Consider the following 23,081-nt stretch of genomic DNA (forward strand, 5'->3'; position numbering starts at 1 on the left):
GCTGCGTGCATGTGTGTGTGTGGAAAAATCATATCCATCCCAGAATGTGCCCCTCTGACTGTCTGAGCTCTTCCCATCTCGTCCTGAAGGTCAGGATCCCAGCTTCCTCACACACGAGCCCCGGCTTCTGACCAAAACTGTCAGTGGTGGGGTGGCGGGATGGCGAGGCCCCCCTCGGCCTCCGGCCGTGGCTGGAGCACGCGCTGGCCTTTCCCGTCTCACTGCTGGGCTCACGGTCTTCGTGGCCCCGAGCTGGGGACAGGCCGCGGGAGCAGGCGGCAGCCCCTGATGATGTGTGCGTAAAGGAATGCGACCCAGAAGCAGCTGTGCCCCAGAGCCTGCCGAGCACGGAGCGGCCCCACGTGCGCCGCCGACGGGCGGCGCCTCGGCCAGGCCTGGGGCGGAGGTGCGAGCCGGAAACACAGCTGGGGAGGAGCCGGCAGACCCCCTGCCTGCGCCGGCCGGAGCCCCGCGCCCTCCCCCGCTCCCGCAGGGTGCAGGTCGCTGAGTTACTGCATCCCTGAATGGTCAGCACCGCGTCTTCGTCTCCATCCTCCATGCACTGGGCGGCTTTCCTGATGGTTAAAAGCATTCAACTAGAGCCAAACTTCTTTTTTTTTTAAATAAGTGAGAGGCCACTTTTGATGGTATGTTAATACTACCTCTCCCCACCTTCAGGGAAGGCCCTTTTTATGTCTGTATGTCTGTATGTGTGTATTTGGCTGCGCTGGTCTTCATTGCTGTGTTGAGGGCTTTCTCTAGTTGCATTGACCAGAGGCCACTCTCTAGGTGCCGAACGCCGGTTCTCTTTGCGGGGCTTCTCTCCTTGCAGAGCGCGAGCTCTGGGGCTTCAGTAGTTGTGATTCACAGGGTCAATAGTAGAGGCGTGTGGGCTTAGGTGCCCTGAGGGCTGCAGAATCTTCCCCGGACCAGGCATCGAACCTGTGTTCCCTGCATGGGCAGGTGAATTCTTTTTTTTCTTTTTCGCTTCTTTCATCCTTTCCCTTTTAAGTTACAAGAACAACCAACACACGTGCAGTCAAGAAATCCAAGAAATTTGAGAAAAGCCAGAAGAATATAGAAATTACAAACACTTAGAATCAGGAGTCTTCCGACTAGTCAGCTTGTATCCATCCAGCATGGGTTCCTGGCATCCCAGTGCCTGGCTGTTGTGTTCAGGCAGTCTGGGCTTTGCTCTGAACACAATGGCAGGCAGATTCTTAACCACTGGACCACCAGGGAGATTCAAGCCAGAGCTCTTGAGTTCAAATCCTGGTTCCAGCTTATATCCTGGGGAAAATTATTTAATTTCGTTGAGCCATAGTTTCCTCATGTGTAAAGTGGGAATAATCATAGTTGCAGTAATTGAAGCCGCATATCACGTGATTAAAACAATGCCTGGCATAGAGCAAACAATGTTAGAAGCAGTGGTGTTAACCCTGACCTCTAAGAACACAGGCATCACAGGATTAGAAAGACCTGAGTGTCCACACCACCTGTGTCTATTGACTGCATGACCTTGAGGATCTCTCTTCTCTAAGCCCTGTTTGCCATGTCTGTAGAATGGGGCTAATAATTAAATCATAGGATGGCTATAAGATTTCAACAAATATATATATATATGTAAATTGCTTAGCACATTATGGACATTCAGTAAATAATATTTTCTTGCTGTTAAAATAATGTTGTTATTATTATTACCAGATTTTTTTTTTTTAAGCCAGTGAGAAGTCAGGCAGAGAGAACAGACTTGCGGCTGCCAGTGGGCAGGGATAGACTGAGAGTCTGGGGTTAGCAGATGCAAACTATTACATATAGAATGGATCAACAACGAGGTCCTACTGTATAGCACAGAGAACCGTATCCAATCTCCCGGGATAAACCATAATGGAAAAGAATATTAAAAGGAGAACATATGTGTACATGTATATGAATATATATGTATAACTGAATCACCCTGCTGTACGGCAGAAATTAGCACAACGTTGGAAATGAACTGTCCTTCGAGGTGAAAAATAAGTGAGAAGTTCCTGGGTTCCCTGAGGCACTGCTTTCTGGCCTTCTTCCCCTTCACAACACTCAGGAAATAATATGTAACAAAAAGCAGGGTAAAGACAAGACTGCCTGTGGTTAGCCTGCAGGCTCTGGCCTCCTCCCCGCTGGGCCACGGGGACCCTCACACCTGCAACCCATCCAAGGCTCATGTGACACGGGTGGGAAGCCTCGCCCTAAGGGTGGAGATTTAAAGTGGTTCTCCAACTTGAGAGTGCGTCAGATGGACCCGCAGAGCTTATTAAACGACAGATGGCCCAGGCCCCGTCCTCAGAGTTCAGTGGGTCTGAGACGGGGCTCAAGAATTCATGTTTCCTATAGGTTCTCAGGTGATGCTCACGGTCTGGGACCACTCTCTGAGAACCACTTTAGAGCTTTGCATGCCCATCCCATTCTGCCATTTTATTTTTTTTTTTTTTCATTTATTTTTATTAGTTGGAGGCTAATTACTTTACAATATTGTAGTGGGTTTTGTCATACATTGACATGAATCAGCCATGGTTTTACATGTATTCCCCATCCCGATCCCCCCTTCCACCTCCCTCTCTACCCGCTCCCTCTGGGTCTTCCCAGTGCACCAGGCCCGAGCACTTGTCTCATGCATCCAACCTGGGCTGGTGATCTGTTTCACCCTAGATAATATACATGTTTCGATGCTGTTCTCTCGAAACATCCCACCCTCGCCTTCTCCCACAGAGTCCAAAAGTCTGTTCTGTATTTCTGTGTCTCTTTTTCTGTTTTGCATGTAGGGTTATCATTACCATCTTTCTAAATCCCATATATATGTGTTAGTATGCTATAATGTTCTTTATCTTTCTGGCTTACTTCACTCTCTATAATGGGCTCCAGTTTCATCCATCTCATTAGAACTGATTCAAATGAATTCTTTTTAATGGCTGAGTAATATTCCATGGTGTATATGTACCACAGCTTCCTTATCCATTCGTCTGCTGATGGGCATCTAGGTTGCTTCCATGTCCTGGCTATTATAAACAGTGCTGCGATGAACATTGGGGTGCACGGGGGTGGGGTGCCATTCTGCCATTTTAGAATTGACTAAATTCATAGCAATTGCATTTCCTTCTAACTCTTGTCATCTGAAACCCTATCTAACTCACTTCTCCCTCTCTGAAAGCCAAATTTCCTAGTCAGTAATATATGTTTAGTAGGAAGAGCTCTTTTGTCATGTTTATGTGCTGAGTACACACAGTGCTTTGAAAGCATATAGACTCCTAAAAAATCTAGAATGTCTTTATGCCCCTCGCCTGCAATATCATCCTGCATAGATCTCCTCCCCAGGTCTGACCTGCCACCTGACAGTGTCACTGTGGCCCCGAAGGTCTTTGACCCAAACAGAATACCCTTTCCCTCCCCATCGTTTCATTTACCAAATATTTACTGAGTGCCTCTTATGTGCCTCATTGTGCTTGTGGGGGAGCTATGACAGTGAGCAGCACAGATGTGGTTCCAGCCCCCGAAGAACGTGCAAACTGATAGAGAGGCAGACATTAAATAAATGAAAAGCCAAGTGCTACAGGGCCGTATAAGCAGGTTACCCAGCCTAACCTGGTAAATTAGGAGAAGCTTGTCCATACGGCAGAGATGTTGAATCAGGGACCTGAAGGATCTGTAAGAGATGAACTTGCTCTGTCTTCTCTGTGTGTTCTTCATCGCTCAGTCGTGTCCACCTCTCTGCAACCCCTCTGGACTGTAGCTCGCCAGGCGCCTCTGTCCATGGGATTCTCCAGGCAAGAATACTGGAGTGCCGTGCCCTCCTCCAGGGGATCTTCCCAACCCAGACCTGGAATCGAACCCAGGTCTCCCATATTGCAGGCATATTCTTTATCACCTGAGCCACCAGGGAAGCCTGATCAAGTACTAAGACATATTGTAAGGCCATCATGACAATGAAAGTCACTCAGTCGTGTCCGACCTTTGTGACCCCATGGACTATATAATCCATGGAATTCTCCAGGCCAGAATACTGGAGTGGGTAGCTGTTCCCTTCTCCAGCAGATCTTCCCAACCCAGGGATCCAACCCAGGTCTCCCGCATTTCAGGTGAATTGTTTACCATCTGAACCACCAGGGAAGCCCAAGGCCATCATAATGCCCACTAAAAATCGGGACTTGCCATCTGTCTCTACGAGAATTAAGCCACTGCAGCAGCTGACCTTCAACACACCCTGAATGGGGTTCATTAGGAATGAGGCACTCTGTGTTCTGGGAAAAACTAGCAGAACAGGACTTCAGATAGTTAGATGTTTTCAAGAAAGGATTTTATGAGTCCAATCCTTGCCTCTCCTCATACCTCGAAAAGCATGAAAATCATTAATGGAGACACCTGCTCCTCGTGGCTAGCAGTAAACTTCACAAGACTAGCAGCAACTTTCTGCAAAAATGCATGCTTGATTGCATGTTCCCGCTTCACCAGAGTCAGTATATATTGAGCTTCCCCCCTACCTCTTCAGAGCAGTTTCTCAGAGCTGTCTGAGGTGCTGTCTCCCAGGTTGTAGTCCTCATTTTGCCCCAAATAAAACTTAACTCACAACTTTTACATCATGCATTTTTTTCAGTTGACGTTTATCCTCTAGGATAAAATAAAATTAGATCACTACTTCAGACCATATGCAAAAGTCAGTTTCATATAGATTACAGAAAATCCACGAGTGCATGTGTGATCAGTCTTGTTCGACTCTTTTGCTGCCCTGTAGTCCACCAGGCTCCTCTGTCCATGGAATCTGCCAGGCAAGAATACTGGAGTAGTTTGCCATTTCCTCCTCCAGGGGATCTTCCTGACCCAGAGACTGAACCTAAGTCTCCTGCATTGGCAGGTGGATTATTTATCAACTGTGCCACCTGGGAAGGCTGGATTATAGACCTAAGTGTAAAATGCAAAGCTATAATACTCTTAAAAGAGATTAGAAGAAAATATTTTATTGCCACCGGCAGTTAAAAAATTCTTAAATGAGATAGAAATTCTTTAAGCCCAACCCCAATGGGCGAGGTTGATAAAGTGACCACAAAACTGCATTCACTTATTCAGCCATTCAGCCAGTGTTGAAGGAGAATGCCATCACCTGCTGCTGATGAAGGCGGTGAACAAAACAAAAGCCCCTGCCCTCGCGGAGCAGACATTCTAGAGAAAGAAGTGTCTGCTGGGAAGCTCAAGCCCCCGATGGCAGACTGAACCCGGGCCACAACAGTGCAAGTGCAGAGCCCTCACCCGCCGGAGAGTGAGGATGAAAAACGTCTGTCAACAAAAGACACCATAAACAAAGCGGAAAGACGAGCCAGGGACTTGAAGAAGATATTTATTACCTATGTAACTAACAACAAACCAGTCTACAGAATATTTTTAGTCTCTAGAATTGTCTGTAAAGAACTCCTACAAGTGCAAAAGAAAAAGATGAATGACCTCAGTAGAAAAACAGTCCAAAGATATGAAGAGCTAATACACAGAAGAGAAAACCCTAACAACTACCAAACATTCGGGCATATTTTCATGGCCAAACTCGCTAGTTAACAGGGAAATGCCAATTAAGTTGAGGTACCCCCTCAGAGTGATCAAATTGGCAAAAATTTTAAAGTGAGATAATGCAAGTGTTGGTGAGGATGTGGAACTGTGGGAACTCGCACACTCTGCTAGTGGGAGTGTAAATTGGCATAATCACTTGGAAGCAATTTGGGCAAATCTTAAAAAGTTCAAGAAATGAGAGGGCATATGTGTATACAGACAGCTGATTCACTTTGCCGTGCAGTAGAAACGAACACAACTTTCTGAAGCAACTAATTCCAATAAAATTGAAAAAAGAAAAGGAAAATGTTTGGGAAGAAATTCCAGAAAGTTCTGAAAAACAAAACAAATTTGAATTTGCCATGTGCAGGGAACTAGTTACATAATATTTTAAAAAAAAAAGTTCACGAGGCGTGGCTGAGTCTAAGGAGACAGGCGGCATTATTTGTGAAAGCTTCCAGTGAAGTCCTCTGCCTGTCGCCATGCCGTAGAAAGGATAAAGTGTCCCAGCTCCATTCCATGGAATTCTGTACAGCAGCTAAAATGCATATAGAGAGATGGGACTTCCCTGGTGGTCCAGTGGTTAAGAATCCGCCCTCCAATGCAAGGGACGCAGGTTTGATACCATGGGGATCCTACCGTGCCAAAGAGATAAGTTTTTTCTTAAATAATAAAGTGAATACATCAGCCCTGATATATCTCAAGATGATGAGTTACAGAAGGATGCATAGAGCTTGAGAACAGGCAAGGCAAAGTTATATCACGTTTTAAGAATGTAAACATTTGTGTGAGTCAACAACAGTATGAAAGCACGCGGAGGGATGCCAAGCCCAAGCCTCAGTGAATGAGTGAATGTAAGCCCTCAAGTTCCAGCGGGATCTCTGAGGAGGAAGGTAGAGGGGGGGTGTCCAGGTGTTCTAAACAATACGTGTAATCGCTTACAAGGCTTTTACACATTGAAGCAAGGATGGCAAAATGTGAAGACTGGAGAGGAAGTTAGCTAGTGGGTACACAGATGTTTTTTCTGTTGCTCTGTGTAATTTTCTGAAATTTTAAATATTGTGTTTAAAATGAAAAAGGTGTGGATAAAAGAACACTTTGTGTGATTTCAGTACCTTTAAACCATGAAGTTTTTCCACCTTGTTTTACGTCCCTGGATATGTTCCAGTGTCTCCTAGTTTATGACCTATGGTAACTTGAATTTATACCCTACTGTTATGTGAAAATTGTGTAACCTTTATGTTGAATTGGTCCATGGTGCTTTTCAGGTCTACTCCACCCTTCTACTTTTCTGTATTCATTCTATTAATTTTGAGAGTTTGATATTGAAACTCCAACTAAAAATCTTCATTTATCTGCTTAAAAAGTAGTTGTAATATATAGTGAAACTATACATAACTTTGATCTGTATTTTCCAAGCGTCCTGTAAATGTATTATCATGCTTTCGTAATTCAAAATATAAAAAAGAGAAAAACAAATAAAAGGAGGAGGGTGGGCAGGATTTAGGAAGGGAGCAGCGAGAGGGAAAGTCCATCTCGGGCAAGTGAGCACAGCCTGGAAAGAAGCCAGTGAGGACCTGGGTGCCCTGGGGGAGCCAGGGGGCCTGGAGTTTGAGGAGTTGGGGGGCTGGGAGAAGAAAGGAGGGCCTCACAGGCCATGCACTGGATGTGGGTTTTATCTTAAGAGCGTGGAACAGTTGCCCCCAACCCCAGCTATGAGGCTTCTGGGGAGAAACCAGGCTCATGGAGCCGAAGTGGCCAAGCGGGGCCTTCACGGTGTCTGCAGGGAAGAAGCAGGGTCCAGGCCTCTGCTTCCAGCCCCCCTGGGGGCCGCGGCGCTACAACAGTGGGAGAAGGGACAGCACCACCCCCGGCGGAAGTCACGGCCACGTCTCACCTGGAGCAACTGCAGCTGGCCCAGGAGCTGTGACTAGACTCAGAGCGGCCTGTGTTCGAATTACAGCTCTTTTGCTTCTAGCTTGAAAACCCTGGTCAAGTTTCTGAAGCCCTGTGTTCTCAGTGAAGATATCCATCAATCTTACGTCAGAGGATTAACGGGAGAAGAAATGCAATGACGGATGCACAGCGCTGACCAAGCAAGCCCTCCCTGGACGCCGTGTAGCTGTAATTGTTGCTGCTGCCCACAGCCTCTGGGTCCAGCTACTCAGGCACTGCAGGGCAGGAGGGTGTTGGGGCCCTTTGGAAGTGCAACCCGGAGCCCAGGGAGAGCCACGACCTGGGCGCCCCACGCTGCTCGGAGGGCCTGGACTGGAAGCAGCTCGTGCAGCACAAGGGGGTCTCCAACGCAGCCCCACAGACGGCCAGCCCTACGGAGGTGTCGTAGGAAACCGTGGCAATACCTGGAGAAGGCAGCCAGGCTGTGGTTTCGCCCTCGCTCATGGCCCTGACATTAAGGCAGACGCCACAGAGGTGTCCCGGGATCCCAGACAGGCCCGGAGACGCCCTTCACCTTCACCCATGAACGACACGGCTCATGTGACCTCCCAGAGGAAGTGCAGGCATGGGAGGCTTCTAGCCAGCCCTGGCGCCCCCCAAAAAGTGGACTTGAAACAGGATAGCTCGCTTCCGCCCGAGAGCCTGTGTCCGGTCAGGCACTGGCTGCACTTCCTCTGAGCTATATTTTTATTCGCTATTTTGAGCTCTTCCATCACCTGAAACCAGCTAGAACACACTTAGGGATGTCAGCTAACACTGATTTTGAGTGATTATTATGTATACCAGTAATATATAACAATAGAATAGACACAGCATATCACCACAATTGAATCTTCACCAGAATCCTGTGAATTGGGAACTAGAATTATCTCCTCTTTACAGATGAGGAAACTGAAGCTCCGAGAGAAAACATGACTTGCCGAGAAAAGGAAACTTGGGCAGGGAGTTCTAGAGCTGGGTGGGATTGGATCCCGCTGAATTGCAAAAAAAAACCAAACCAATACATTTTCTGCCACTCGACCAGGGATGCTGACCTTTAAGGGGGAATAGGAAGTTGGCAAGTCGCAGATTCAGGCTGAAAACTGTTGCTTCCTTGGCACCCACCTACCACCCACCCAGCCAGCCTGTCCCAGCTGTTGGAAGTCAGCATGGGAGGGCGAGAATAGCCAGCCCCCTCGGGACAGGCTCAGACCCTGCCAAGCGCTCTTTTCTTTCTCCACTCCAGCCGCTGCCCTGGACTCCACCCTCCACATGTTTCTGCTCAGAGCCAGCCTGAACACGAGTGCCTCTCCTTCTCCCCCAGCGCCCCATCTCTCCAGCCCCGAGGCCCGGCCTGCCAGGGTCCCTGCCGACCCAGTGGATCAGTACGACTCTGGTTGGCAGCCGCTCCCTGCTGGCTCCGCCTCAAAGCCGGAGCGGGGGCCCCTCTCCTCCAGGTGTCAGGAGCAGCTGGCACGCTGGTAGAAGGCCTCCGGCAGGAAGGGGTGCTGAGCCAGGAAACTCCTCCTCCTGACCCTCAAGGGGGTGGGGCCAAGTTCGAGTTCAGGGTGAAGCCGCTGTCGGTGGGGTGAAGGGCCTACAGCCTGGGGTCATCACAGTCACCAAAGGCAGAGACCGAGCCGCAGCCTCCTGCCTGCCTCTCCCCACAGTTGTGAGATCCTGGTGCCAGATGCCCAGGACTCTCATGCATCAGAGCGCTAGTCTGGAGATGGACGGTGTAGCATTCGATGTTTCTAAAAGTGCCTTTTCGTGAGGTTTTTCAACAGCAAACTCTTCCCCAGTGAGAACCAGCGTTACCAGAAGCTATTGGTTCTCTCCGCCCTGGGGATGCCATTCTGTCAGAGCTAGAAGCAGCCCGCTCAGACTCTGGGGAAGTATTCTGCTTGAATATCTCCAGCAACAGGCAGCTCACTCGCTCACAAAGCAGCCACAATCGCAGAGCCAGGCGTCTTCCAGTCTCTGGAGCCGGTCTCCCAGAGCCCTGTGACGTCTCCCTCAGAGGCAGCCCTTCAAGAGTCACGGCCCAGTGTCACTTCGCCCTTCATCCTCTCTTCCCACTGAAAGATCTAAAGGCAGTCGTTGGCCCAACATCCTGATTTGCAGACTCCACCTCGCCGACCCCGTTCCGTGACTCTAGCTCATCCCTCTTAAATAAACCACCCAGAGCGTAGTGCCCAGATGTCACCTTGCCAAGAGAAGAGAAAAGGGTACCGCACCTCTTAGGTGTTCACACTTTCCCTCTCATTCAACTAATACCGGCTGAGGGCCTACTGTGTGCCCCCCCCCCCGCCCCCACTGGCCCCTGAGTCGGGCAACAAGCAGAGAGACAGCTGGGTAGACCGCACAGTCCTGGGGCCGGGACAGACCTGAACAGCGTGACAAGGTCCCAGGGCAGGGAGGCCTACCGTCACCATGCCAACGGGGCGCTCTGAGGCTGCACCCCGAAGAGTGAGGAGGCGTCAGTCAGGTCGGCGAGGAGAGGGGTGTGGAGGACAGGAGGCAGGGAAGGCTGACGGGTCTGCAACGCTGGAGTGTCTCGGGGGACACTGACTGGGGCCTCCTGTGAGTCCAGAAAGGTGAGCGGAGGCCCAGGGCAGGGCATACAGGCTCATAAGCCAGGATAAGGATGGCGGACGTTGCTCTAAGGCCAAGGGGAAGCCCATAAAGGGTTTAAAACAAGAGTTGTAAAACAGTCAAATTTGCGTTTTTAAAAAGGTCTTTCTGGGAGGGAGGAGAGGGTGAGATGAATGGAGACAGTGGCATGGAAGCATATATACTACCCTGTGTAAAACAGATGAAAAGTGAAAGTAAAAGGCACTCAGTCGAGTCCAACTCTTTGCGACCCCGTGGACTATACAGTCCATGGGATTCTCCAGGCCAGGGGATCTTCCCAACCCAGGGATTGAACCCAGGTCTCCTGCACTACAGGTGATTCTTTACCAGCTGAGCCACAAGGGAGGCCCGATAGCCAATGGGAATTTGCTGTAGGACTCAGGAAACTCAAACCAGGGCTCTCTGACCAGCGAGAGGGGTGGGATGGGGAGGGAGGCAGGGGGAAAATTCAAGGAGGAGGGGACACGGGTAAACCTAACTGTGGTGTTGGAGAAGACTTGAGAGTCCCTTGGACTGCAAGGAGATCCAGCCAGTCCATCCTAAAGGAGATCAGTCCTGGGTGTTCATTGGAAGGACTGAGGCTGAAGCTGAAACTCCAATACTTTGGCCACCTGATGTGAAGAGCTGACTCATTGGAAAAGACCCTGATGCTGGGGAAGATTGAAGGCAGGAGGAGAAGGGGATGACAGAGGATGAGATGGTTGGATGGCATCACTGACTCAATGGATATAAGTTTGGGTAAACTTCAGGAGTTGGTGATGGACAGGGAGGCCTGGCATGCTGCAGTCTATGGGGTTGCAAAGAGTCAGACACGACTGAGCGACTGAACTGAACTGATGGCTGATTCATGTTGATGTTTGGCAGAAACCAACACAATATTGTAAAGCCATTATCCTTCATTTAAAAATAAATTAATTAAAAAAATAAAATAAAAAGCCTTTTTGACCACAGTATGGATATCCAATTAAAAGGAGGCAAAAATGTTACCGGAAACCATCCAATAGAAGGTCATCCAGTTGTCCTGGAAGAGGAGGTGGAGGTGGGCATCGATGAGGGTCGTGGAAGTGGAAAAGAGTAGGTGGATTCCAGAGAAATGTCTGGAACAGGACTGATTGGACTGGGTGATTGGCTGATACGTGGCGGGCAAGGGAGGGAGTTTCCCGGATGTCAGGAGGACGCCCAGGCTTCTGGCTGAGCAGACTCGGAGCATGGCTGTCAATGACAGCTGAGACCCAACTGGCTTCTCTGGCAGCCAGGCCCACTGCTTGCAGTCGAGAAAACCTACACGCACGTGCTGCTAGGGTCCAGACACCTGTCCCTCAGAGAGAAAGCCTCTGCACCGCCTGCCTCCCCCAACTAGCCCCATCCACGCGTCAGCCCTCCGAGGAGCAGGGGTCAAAGCAGAGCGCACGCTGGGCTGGCCTGCTTCACCCTGACACCTCCGAGGGCTGTGCCTCTCTCTTCCCCAGCTGCCCATCTCAGAAGAGGGAGCTGGCATTCACAGTCAAGCGTGGCTGCTGACAGAGCACGGCGGCCAGTTCTGGGGCCGGAAGGGCGGGCCCTCTGCAGCCGACAGTCCTGGCTGTGGCTGAGAAGGGGAGATGCTTACGGCAGTTGGCCTGGCAGCCCTGGCGTGGCCGGGAGCAGGCCGATCAGCAAGAATGACCACTTCTGGAATTAGACGGGGCTGATGATTGTGCAGTTTTGTGAACCTACTGCACTGTGCACTCCTAAAGGATAAGTCTTACGGTATTGGAGTTACATTGCAATACAGCTCTTCCTTGACTTGCAAGGGGGTTATGTCCTGATAAAATCTACTCTAAGTTGAAAATATCAAGTCAAGAATGCTCTGGCTACCAGACCTACCAGAGATCATGCCTTAGCCCAGCCCTACCTCAACTGCACTCAGAATACTTGCATCAGCCCACAGTTGGACAACATCATTTACCCCAAAGCCTGTTTTGTCATAAAGTGTTGAATCTTGCATGTAATTGATTGAACGCGGTACTCCAAGTGAAAACAGAACGGTTGTCCGTGTCCCACCCTCGTGACTGCACAGCCAAGTAGGAGCTGCCCCTGCCCAGCATGACAGGGGAATACGTATCTTGCATCGCTGGGCCAGGGAAGGGTCAAAATTCAAAGTATGGTTTTTACTAAATTCTTCTCGCTTTCGCACCATCATCAGTAAAGTCATAAAACCTAAGCTGACCTGTCGTTAAGATGGGGACCGTTTGTATGAAATAAGTGAATAAATAGGTGAAGAGAGAAATGTTCAGACTTCTCTGATGGTCCAGGGGTTAAGACTCCGAGCTGCCACTGCGGAGGGCATGGGTTCGATCCCCGGTTGGGGAAGTTCTGCATGCTTGTAGCGTGGCCAAAAAAAGAGAGAGAGAGAAAGAGAAATAGTAAAGGGAGGTAACTGCTATAAACAGGAGCACCAGGTCCCAGGTTGATGATAAACAAGAGGAGCCAAGTAACATCTTCAAAGGCTTTGGTTCCCCTTCGTGGTTTCCTGCTTGGGGATGTTCTCAGCCCAGGGCTCTTCCCTAGTAATTAACTTCAGGCCATTCTGGTTCTTGGCTGTGCCGGGATTAGGGCAGGAAGGGGAGGGCACTGCCTTCTCTCCTCAGGGGGCCTTTCCCTCCCCCTGTGGGCGTTGGGGACGTTGGGTCCTCCCCGGGACTCTGGAAAAATGCACTCTCCCTCTGCAGTTTGGGGTGTCTCTGTCACCCCAGCCTCTCTCTCTGCCCTCTCTCTGCCTCTCTTACCCCTCTGACCCCATCCAGATGCCAGAATCCGGGCCTTGCACCCTCTCTCATCCCTTTCGCCTGCCCGTTCTGCTCAGGTTATAAGGAAAGAGGTAAATACTTGGCATCACCGATGCAACGGACATGAACTTGGGCAAACTCCAGGAGATGGTGAGGGACAGCGAGGCGTGGCGGGCTGCAGTCCACAGGGTCGTAAAGAGTCGGTGCGACTGGGTAACTGAACAGCTACTTGGCCTAAGTCTCAGCATTTGGGCCCGGGAGCCTCCGCCAGAAGGACTAGGGCGCCCTCCTGTGGCCACTGGCAGCATTGCTTGTTCCCACTCTGGCCCTGAATTTTTTTTTCTAGAGGGAATTTTAAGGTTGAATTGTGGTAGTTCAGTTCAGTTCAGTCACTCAGTCGTGTCCGACTCTTTGCGACCCCATGGACTGCAGCACGCCATGCCTGCCTGTCCACCACAAACTCCCGGAGTTTATTCAATCTCATGTCCATTGAGTCGGTGATGCCATCCAACCATCTCATCCTCTGTCGTCCCCTTCTCCTCCTGCCTTCAATCTTTCCCAGCATCAGGGTCTTCTGGTAGAGGAGGTAGGTTTTTTCTTCCCCAAGAGATACATGAGAAACAATTAAGGTCCTAAGATATAGATGAGAAGAAGAAAAGTTAGGTAGATAATAAACTAAGAAATAAAATGCAGGTGTTTATATCCTGTGAAAGAAAGAAAGTGAAGTTGCTCAGTCATGTCCAACTCTGTGACCCCATGGACTGTAGCCTGCCAGGCTCCTCCGTTCATGTCCTGTATCTTTATTTTAAAAGAGGTGGTGAGACCTAGTAGGAAGCAAGTCCATGACATGAAGAGCAAATTTACCAGCTGTGCGACCTTATTAAGCTGACTTCTCTGAGACTTAGTCTCTTTACCTGTAAAATGGAATAATCACAACACCTCTCATAGGATTGTTGTGGGATAAAATTTAATTGTTGTTGTTCAGTCACTCATTCATGTCCGATTCTTTGTGACCCCACGGACTGCAGCACACCAGGTTTCCCTGTCTGTCACTATCTCCTGAAGTTTGCTCAAACTCATGTCCGTCGAGTCGGTGATGGCATCCAACCATCTCATCCTCTGTCGTCCCTTCTCCTGCCTTCAATCTTTCCCAGCATCAGGGTCTTTTCCAATGAGTCAGCTCTTTGCATCAGGTGGGCAAAGTATTGGAGTTTCAGCTTCAGCATCAGTCCTTTCAATGAATATTCAGGGTTGATTTCCTTTAGGAATGACTGGTTTGATCTCCTTGCTGTCCAAGGGACTCTCAAAATTTAATTAGCATAAGTTAAATACCTTGTGACTCAGGGCTTCCCTCGTAGCTCAGTTGGCAAAGAATGTGCCTGCAATGCAGGAGACCCAGGTTTGATTCCTGGTTTGGGAAGATCCCTTGGAGAAGGAAATGGCAACCCACTCCAGTATTCTTGCCTGGAGAATCCCATGGACAGAGGAGCCTGGCAGGCTAATGTCCATGGGGTCTCAAAGAGTCAGATATAACTTAGCAACTAAACCACCACAGGTCCATCCAAATACCTTGTTCGGTGCCTACGATGAATTAAGGACTCAGTAAATACTGCCTATTTCTATTGTTACCGTTATTACACCTGGAGACTAGATGTAGGAACCATTTCTCTCTTCCGGGAGACCTGAAGCCAGGCCAGCTGCCTCGCACAATCCCAGGGGCACCGTCCACATCATAGTCTCTCTAAAGCCCGTTCCCCAGAGGTGAGCAATGCCTGCAGTCTCTGGAGCTGATCCAGTTGCCAGTCTAGGGACTCTGACCCAGTGAGGTGGAGAGAGAATTTGAAAAACCCACGAGACAGCAAAATAAGTTGGTTTTTTGGTGGTTGTTTGTTTAAGGAAAGATAGGGCCCAGTCAGAAACAGATTGGGGAGGGGGATAGGAATTCCCTGATGGTCTGGTGGTTAGGACTTTACACTCCTACTACAGGGGACACAGGTTCGATCCCTGGTCAGGAAACTAAGATTCCCACATGCCGCATGGCTGGAAAAAAGAGAAAAGAAACAGGTTGGGGGCCCGGCTGCCCGTCAGTAGATGAGCTTGGCACCCTGCCTGGCACAAGGATGGAGCCCGGCAAGTGCTCATTTCCTTCCCTTCCTGTCCTGTCTCCGGCGAGGCCCTGGGCAGAGTATGAACGCGGCTTCGCTCGGCGCCCTCTAGTGGTCACGTGGTGTTCTTCCTGCGCGAAGCCGGGAGCGGTCACCCTGTGGGCGTGGTCAGCGTGGAGGCGCAGCGGCCGCCGCGGCGCCCCTGGAGGGGGCGTGTCCCTTGACCCCCTCAAAGACAGACCCCAGGCTGTACCCCCGGCCCTCGGTGCCGCCTGTGCCCCAGGATGGAGGTGCCTGCGGCCCGTCTGGCCCTTGGTCGCCTATTAAATCTCAGGGCACTTGCCAAGACCCTTTAAACCTCTTGGCAGTTCTTTTTGCCTTTGCTGATCAGCTGTATTTATTCTGAACTAAATGGTCCTCGCTGCAGGATGAAAGGATTTACTGCTGAAGGATATGAAAAGAAATCCTGGCGGCATTACAGTGGCACCCCCCTCCTTGCCACGCCCTCCCCGCAGCCCATGTTCCATCCACTCGCTGGTGCCACAGAGACTGAAGTGGGAGCCTGCCCCCCCCACCCCAGTTCAGTTTGGTGGCAGAGCCCAGCTAACGGGGAAGTGCGGTGACAAGGAGCAGCTTGTCTGGGGGAGCCGTCTCCCCAGTGTATTGCTGTCCCAAGGGAGACTGGAGCCCCAGGAAGGGCTCACCCCAACACCCCTCCATCACACGCACGCGCACACACACGCACGCACTCTCATATTCGCTTTCTCTCTCTGCCCCTCAGGATCGTGCTCATGGACGATGCCATGGACTGCTTGATGTCTTTCTCAGACTTCCTTTTTGCCTTCCAGATCCAGTTTTACTACTCAGGTGAGAGTCTTCCCGGCCCCAGTGGCTCCTGTCGGGACCTCACTCCCCGTCCGGCCCTGGGCCCTGCCGTCTGCGTGTCTGGCCCGCACGTTTCTGCATCTCCTCCCTGCGCGTGGCGGGCTTCCCCGCGGGCCGCCCCGCAGGATGTCCCGTTGTCGCCGGTGGTCACACGACTCGCTCAGCCTCCTCATGGCTCAGAAAACCACGGCGCTTCCCGCCAGCAGGGGGACACATCAGCTTAAGTGATAACCGCGGTCACACCACCACCAACACACGCTCCGGGATGGTCCCCGAGGCATTTCCCGTTGAGCGAAAACGTACGGTGTGCCGGGCCCAGCGCTAGGCACCTTCATCCTCACCGCGGCGCTGAGAGGCAGGCGGTCTTTTTAAGAGAGAAGCGGACAGAGGGGAGCTGCCAACGCGCCGGGCTGCCGGGCGGTGGAGCCCAGGCCTGACCGGAGGGCCCGCCGCACCGCGCGCGCTCAGCCCCTCGGCCGTGTCAGCGGGGCCCGAGGTCTTTCCCGGGGCCCGACGCAGACGTGTGAGCGCACAGCTCCTCATCAGCGCACGCCGGTCCTCTCCCACGCTGCCCCTCGCCCCCCGGGTCCCCAGCAAGCAGCGGCTGCGCCCTGCAATCCCAGGTGGAATAAAAATGGCTGACCAGATGCCAACGCCCCCCGGCTCACACGCGGCGACGTCGGATGGAGTGCTGGGCCCTGAAGCTGCTGACTGTGTCCATAAGCAAACTTGTTTCAAACAGGCTGTTCCAGGAAACAGAGGGCTGGCTGTCCTTGGAGCCTGCCCGTGGCCTTCCTGCCAGCGGGTGGCCCCGGCGTCACTCAGGCGCCACTTCCTGTCCTCTTGATGGTGGCCCCGGGCCGGGGCGGCAGGGGCTGCAGTCTAGGGTCTCGCCACCTGCTTCAGCAGCTCCGGGCGTCCACTGCCCATTTCTCTGAGGCTCCTGGGCCCTGGAGAAGGAGCAGCCGCGTGTGGAGACCCTGTTCCCTTCACCGTGTGTCTGGGCTCTCTCCTCACAGCGGCCCCCAGAACAGGGCAGCCATGGGGAGGTGGGCCTTTAAGTCGGCTCATTGGGCTCAGCAACTAACACCTGAAAACTAGTTCAGCTGTTTAATAAATCAGCAGCTCATAAGCTTTCTCTCCTGCCAGGGTATTTCCAACCTGCTTCTCTTAGTCAGAGAGGCAGGTGGCCTGACAAGAGGGGTTTGCCAGCAGGAATGTGTACCTGTTCACCTTTTACATTTTTCAAAAGTATTTATAGCGTTTTCTATGCACCAAGGCACCGTGCTGGGTGCTGGGTGTGGGAAAGGCTGACACGGCATGGTTCAGGCCTGTGGGCAAGGTCTGCCACTCCAGCAAGGAGACAAAGCGAACCAGTCACAGAAACGCCCTCACTGGATAAGCGTCCCAGAGGAGTCTGGGGTGCCTGAAAGCATGTAATGGGGTCTCGCCTGGTCTAGGAAGAACCTCCAGAGGAGGGGACGTGCGAGCTGAGACACACACGCATGTCATCCCTCATGAGCGAGGTGGTCACAGGAGGCCGAGGGCCCCTGCTCCCCAGACGCCATGCGTTGAGGACTCACTGGGGAGCTGAGCTGACCGGCAGAGAGAAGGGGGCCCTTGGTGAGGGGACCCAGGGCATCCTCCCCGCCTGACCCGCGCCCCTCCGCCCTGTACGCAGAGTTCCTGGAGAGCGTGGCTGCCATCTACCAGGACCTGCTGTCGGGCAAGAACCCCAACACGGTGATCGTGCCCACGTCGTCCAGCGGGCAGCACCGCCAGCGGCCTTCCGCGGGCGAGGCGGGCACGCTGGAGGGCGTGGAGGCCGCGCTGTTCTACCAGTGCCTGGAGAACCTGTGTGACCGGCACAAGTACAGGTGAGGCCCCACCTCAACCCCCTGTGGCTGCAGGCTGCGGTGGATCTCCAGCAGGCTGTTCTGAGGGCCCGAGGCTCCTAGGCCCTTGACGTATTGAATGTAAATCAGTGCCATTTGCCCCCAGTCCAGGCTGATGATTGGCAGACTTCCCAGGTGGCTCACAGGGGCGGTTTGCTTCCATTTGGGCAAGACCAGATGTTATTGACCAGCTTGGGCCCCTTCTTCTTGCTGGGAGATAGATTGGTCTTGACTTTTTAGAGAGAAGGAGAAAAATATCCACTGTGCGCAAAATTCACCCTACAGAAAAAGAAGGCAGCTGTCCTGTGTAGCTGTCCTGAAGTCCCCTTGGGGACAGAGCAGCCAGCTTGTGTCTCCTCGGAGAGGAGGCATCGCCCAGCGCCTGTTCCCCATCCCCCACCCCTGCCAGTGAAGCAGTGATCAGTGAACATGCCAGCCTTTCTGTCCACAGTCAAGGCCTTGCTCCGAGAGTTCTGCCAGGCTCCCCAGGGCCTTAAGGTTCCCAGGGCAGGCAGGTCCCTTGGTTTTCGCCCTCCTGAGGGCTTCCCAGGTGGCACTAGTGGTAAAGAATCTGCCTGCCAAGGCAGGAGACGCAAGAGATGCAGTTTCGATTCCCAGGTCGGGAAGATCCCCTGGAGGAGGAAATGGCAACCCACTCCAGTATTCCTGCCTGAAGAATCCCATGGACAGAGGAGCCTGGTGGGCTCCAGGCCACAGGGTCCCAAAGAGTCGGACCTGACTTAGCGACTGAACACACCCTCCTAACCCTTAAGGTCTGGATGAAAAGAAGGCATCAGACTTAACTAGTGTTTGAATCTGTGTTCTCCCATCTAGCTGCCCACCCCCGGCACTGGTCAAAGAGGTCCTCAGCAATGTTCAGAGACTGACCTTCTACGGCTTCCTCGTGGCCCTCTCAAAGCATCACGGGATCAACCAAGCCCTAGGTAAGCCGGAGCCGGCTGCCTCCGCCCTGACGTCAGAAAGCCACGTAGGAGCCAATTGTCGGTAGACAGAGTCCCCACAGGGGATGCAGATTTGCCAGGCCTGCCTTGACTTCTAAGGGCCAGACTCTGAGGCCTCCCCTGCTCCTGTGCTGACGGACGGCCTCCCCCACCCGGGTCCTGCCCGGACATGAAGCAGCCTCCCCGGGGCAGAGGCGTGCCCAGCACCCCCACTCCCCCACCCGTAGGATCCCCGGCTCTGCTCTGGGCACTGGCCTGCAGGTTGGGCAGACACAGACTATTTAATCACTGGCTCCAGAGCTTATGTATCAAAGAGACTTGAACCCCATTTGTAAGCAAGACAAAGGTGTGTCTCAGGAGACCTTTTTTTTTCCCATCTGGGGAAAAAAAAATCTTACTAGTCTGAAAGGGAGTGGGGAAAAAGGGCGGTGGTGGATGGAGGCCGGCTCCGGCCCAGTTTTTCCTGTCCATTGTTTCATCCTCACTGGTCCACCTTCCCCTCCCACCTTCCTCCGCCCCCTCCCGCACCTGCTGCCCTCCCGGGGAGGGGCCACCAGGCTGACATCACCACCCACAGAGCTTGAGAGTGTTCTTATTTTTTAAACAAGAAAGAGCGCATCTGCCTGCTCTGTTTTTAGATTATTTTTTGGCTACACTGGGTCTCTGTCGCAGCGTGCAGTCTTTCTCTAATTGTGGCAAGCTGGGGTGCCTCTCAAGTTGTGGTGCACGGGCTTCCCATGGCGGTGGCTTCTCCTGTTGCGGCATGCCAGCTCTAGGGCAAGTGGCCTTGAGTAGTTGTGGAGCGTGGACCTTAGTTACCCGACCAGCGATGGAACTCACGTCCCCTGCAGTGCTGAACCAGTGGGAGACGGGAAGAAGCATAGGGTCTCTGTCCTCACCTGCGTCTCCCGTGTATGGAAAAGAGACCTGAGCTACCCCAGGTGCAGCCAGCTGTGGAGGGGGGCTGTCCTGTTCCCTCAGTCCTGAAGGCAACACACATACACGCACGCACTTACACACACACGAGGGTTCCATCCAACACAGTGTGATCACCACTAACTTAGAACCAAAGGCGCCAGGAAGCATCATCTGAAAAGGTCAGGAACTGAAGTAGAGCCAGATGGACAATTTTAAGGTCGAGGCTTTCCAGGGACCAGCACTGTTAACTAGCTTCTGACCAGCAGGGCAGCTCTTTTCTCTTACGTTTGAGGGTAAGAATCTATCTGCAGACTCCAGCTCTACCTTCCCTCCCACTGTTAACAGCCCCAGGAGGCACCCTGGACCCCTCCTCTCTCCTTTCCCGATGTCGGACAATGACTGCCGTTCGTTTGTAGCAGGGGAAACCTGCTGAGTGATATCAGAGAAGGGACAGCGCCCCTCCTGGCGACTTGCGGCTGAGCGAGGAGAGCCAGGTCTCATCCTGACCCGGCCTTCCCGTCTTGCCCTGGGACCCTCCCAGAGGAGCTGAGACAGCATTTTTTACCATTCTGTCCCCAAAGTGGAATCCCCCTGATTTGGAGGCACAAAACTAAGCAACTTCTGGCCTTTGGGGCCTTGGCCATGTCCTGTGTCTCTGGCTCCTTTTCAGCTCAGTACCTGGGGCCTCAGGAAAGGACGAAACCCTCGGCACCAGCTCATGCATGAGTGCTAAGTCACTTCAGCCGTTGTTGTCTGACTCTTTGCAGCCCCAGGACTGTAGCTCACCAGGCTCCTCGGTTCAAGGGATTCTCCAGGCAAGAATACTGGAGTGGGTTACCATTTCCTTCTCCAGGGGATCTTGCTGACCCAGAGATCAAACCCGTGTCTGTCTCGTCTCCTGCACTGGCAGGCGGGTTCTTTGCCAGTAGCACCACCTCACAACATACCATCCGGTCTTGGAAGAAGCTCATTCTGTTTGTGCAGTGACCTTGAATTTGGGGGCTGTCTCGTAGTTATGATCGGGGAGGGTATGCAGGGGGGCTCACTAAATTTCTCCAGCGGCACCTAGGGCTTACGGCCCCCAGAGCAGATCTTAAACCTCTGTTCCCTGAATCTTCCAGATTAGCTCTCCCAGGGTCAACACTGCAGGCAGACATGACGATGAGGGGCACAGAGGCAGCTACTGGGCAGGGCACTGTCTGACTGAAGCCTGGGTGGAGGACCCTCGCGTTAAGTTCTGTGCCCCCAATTATTTCCTAGGAGCCTTGCCCGACAAAGGGGACCTGATGCACGACCCAGCCATGGACGAGGAACTGGAGCGGCTGTAAGTGTTGGGTAGGAAGATGCTGCCCCCTTGTGGGCACCAAACCTCAGTCGGATCAGACCCGACTCGGGCCACACAGCACCTGTCCGTTGGTCGGAGGGGTTGGGGGCCGGCAGAGGCCCGAGGCGGCCGCTCTTTGAATCCTTTGGGGAGGCAGCCCGTGGTCTCACTCACACGCCAGAGTGAGTGAGGGGTCCTAGTCTCTGGACACAAGGCACCTCGCTCCCTCGGGTGTCTCCCCTTCTTCAGGCTGGCGCAGATCCCAGGCCTGGTCACCTCGGTCACTGCCGGTCCAGAGGGCAGCTGCCTGCCTCCCCGCACCCCTCCCCGGGTTGGCTCCCCCTGGAGACCCCTCCATCTTGCCCGCAAAGTGGATGCAGAGAGCGATGGCTCCACTGAAGAGACAGATGAGTCCGAGACTTGAGGAGTCAGAAGGGTCTTGTCTAGAGCACAGGACCCACCTCTGGGTCCAGTTCCCAGCTCCCCACCCACTCACCTCTTCATCCTGTTCTCCAACCCCTGGGACTCCAGGCATCTCCTCTCCCACCCCCGTGCAGAGCTGCCCTCTACTGGTGAAAAAGCCAAGTGACAGCCCCAGCCCAGAGACCTGCCAGAGAAGTTCTGATGATCAGCCAAGCTAAGCAGTGACCCTAGAAAGCCTACCTAAACAGCCTACTTTCTCCTGTCAGTCAGCTTTTCACCAGGCCCCAAGCTGAGGGCAGACTGAGCTGAGGCCACGGGAAGGGTGACTTGGTTTTACCCTTCCGCTGACCATCCCCATCTCCTCACAGCAATTCCAGGAACCATGCAGGGCCTTCCATGGTCAAGGGTGACACCCAGTGATGCAAGTATTAGGAGTAGCCAGGGTAGCCTACTAGAGGACTAGCCACTAGCCATAAGGTGGAGAAGGGTGGGCAAAAAGAAATTTCACTTTCAGAAACCGCTTCAAGTCTCCTCTGTGTCTAACAGTTAAATGTGTGAAATGAATAAAGTCCCTTGTGTCTGGTAAGTGGTGAGTCTAAAGCCATGAGACGGGTGAAGGGAAGGGGTGAGTTTGAGGTTTTGGTGCCAAGTTCCAGCTTTTTCTGGCAGGACTGGGAAGTTGGGGGACAGAGAACCACTCAAGCCTGGAGACCTGCTTCAGATCATGAGCAAAGAGGGACTCACTACCTGCACATGATCTCTGCCTTTCATGGGAAAGGTGGTCACAGCTGGACAGAGCTTTCAGGATCAAGCTCAGATGGTTCAAGGCCAGGTGCCCATAACTTGAGAGACTGGCCACAAAGGGTTGCCATTGCAGTCTTTTAACCCATTTCATTAAACATTTTCTACGCACCTGCTCAGGGGTGCAGCTATGAACAAGACAGGCGGAGGAGTTACCAGCTTCCAGCCAAAGCTGGACAGTAAGATGTGTGGCCTGCAACTTCCAGAAAGTAAAACTCACCCTAGGACCCAAGCAGAGCAGGCTTCCTCCTCTGAAGCCGCCGGGCACCCACATTTTCCTAGGCTCATCCCTGCCCAGACCAGCACCCCCTGGAGAGTTCCAGGACTGGCTCCCATAGCTCTGCCTGCCCAGGGCCAGAAGTTCCAGGCCACGGGGTGAGGGCTCAGGGATCTCCAGCCTCCAGCTGACTGGGAGCCACGCAAAGCCGCTGGCTGCCTCAGTCACGTGGGGGGCCTGTGTACAAGGCACACGACCACACCCCTCCAGCCTGGGGGCAGGACACAGAAACGTCTTTATGAACACCTCCCAAGGGTTCCAAAACTTCTGATTACTCCACACTTGGGACATCACTGGCTTAGAGCCTCATGGCTCCTTCCATCCATCCATTCTCATCACCCATCTCCCAGACCAGTGGTTTACAACTGCCAAAGGTGGTACAGAGATGTTCCAGGAGTCCCATTTGGGGGAGCTGCCAGGCCATGGGTTTACATGCACACATGCACGCGCACACAGGCACGCACCTTCCTAGGGTTCCATTAAGGTCTTTTTTCCTAACTCCCCTGAGACACACACACTCTCGCTCTCTCCCCCCACCATCCCTGAAACACCCGCCCCCAGCCAAGCCTACTGCTGGGCCAGCAGC

At 52.7% G+C, this 23,081-nt stretch overlaps 1 protein-coding gene across 5 annotated transcripts in view; it reads left to right on the forward strand.

Annotated features, from left to right (window-relative positions):
• Positions 1 to 23,081, forward strand: part of C11H11orf49 (chromosome 11 C11orf49 homolog) — a 202,280-nt gene that overhangs the window by 177,642 nt on the left and 1,557 nt on the right. For 2 of the 5 annotated variants that reach the window (XM_043482468.1, XM_043482469.1), the window contains 3 exons: positions 15,792 to 15,877; positions 17,577 to 17,772; positions 20,931 to 20,994. In XM_043482468.1, the coding sequence (XP_043338403.1) occupies positions 15,792 to 15,877; positions 17,577 to 17,772; positions 20,931 to 20,994 (346 nt within the window). Of the gene's footprint in view, positions 1 to 15,791; positions 15,878 to 17,576; positions 17,773 to 18,624; positions 18,735 to 20,930; positions 20,995 to 21,243; positions 22,004 to 23,081 lie in introns of those variants that run through there. The other 3 variants (XM_043482470.1, XM_043482471.1, XM_043482472.1) reach the window with 3 other exon arrangements.

Source organism: Cervus canadensis, chromosome 11 (assembly GCF_019320065.1).
Source record: "Cervus canadensis isolate Bull #8, Minnesota chromosome 11, ASM1932006v1, whole genome shotgun sequence".
Taxonomy (NCBI): domain Eukaryota; kingdom Metazoa; phylum Chordata; class Mammalia; order Artiodactyla; family Cervidae; genus Cervus; species Cervus canadensis.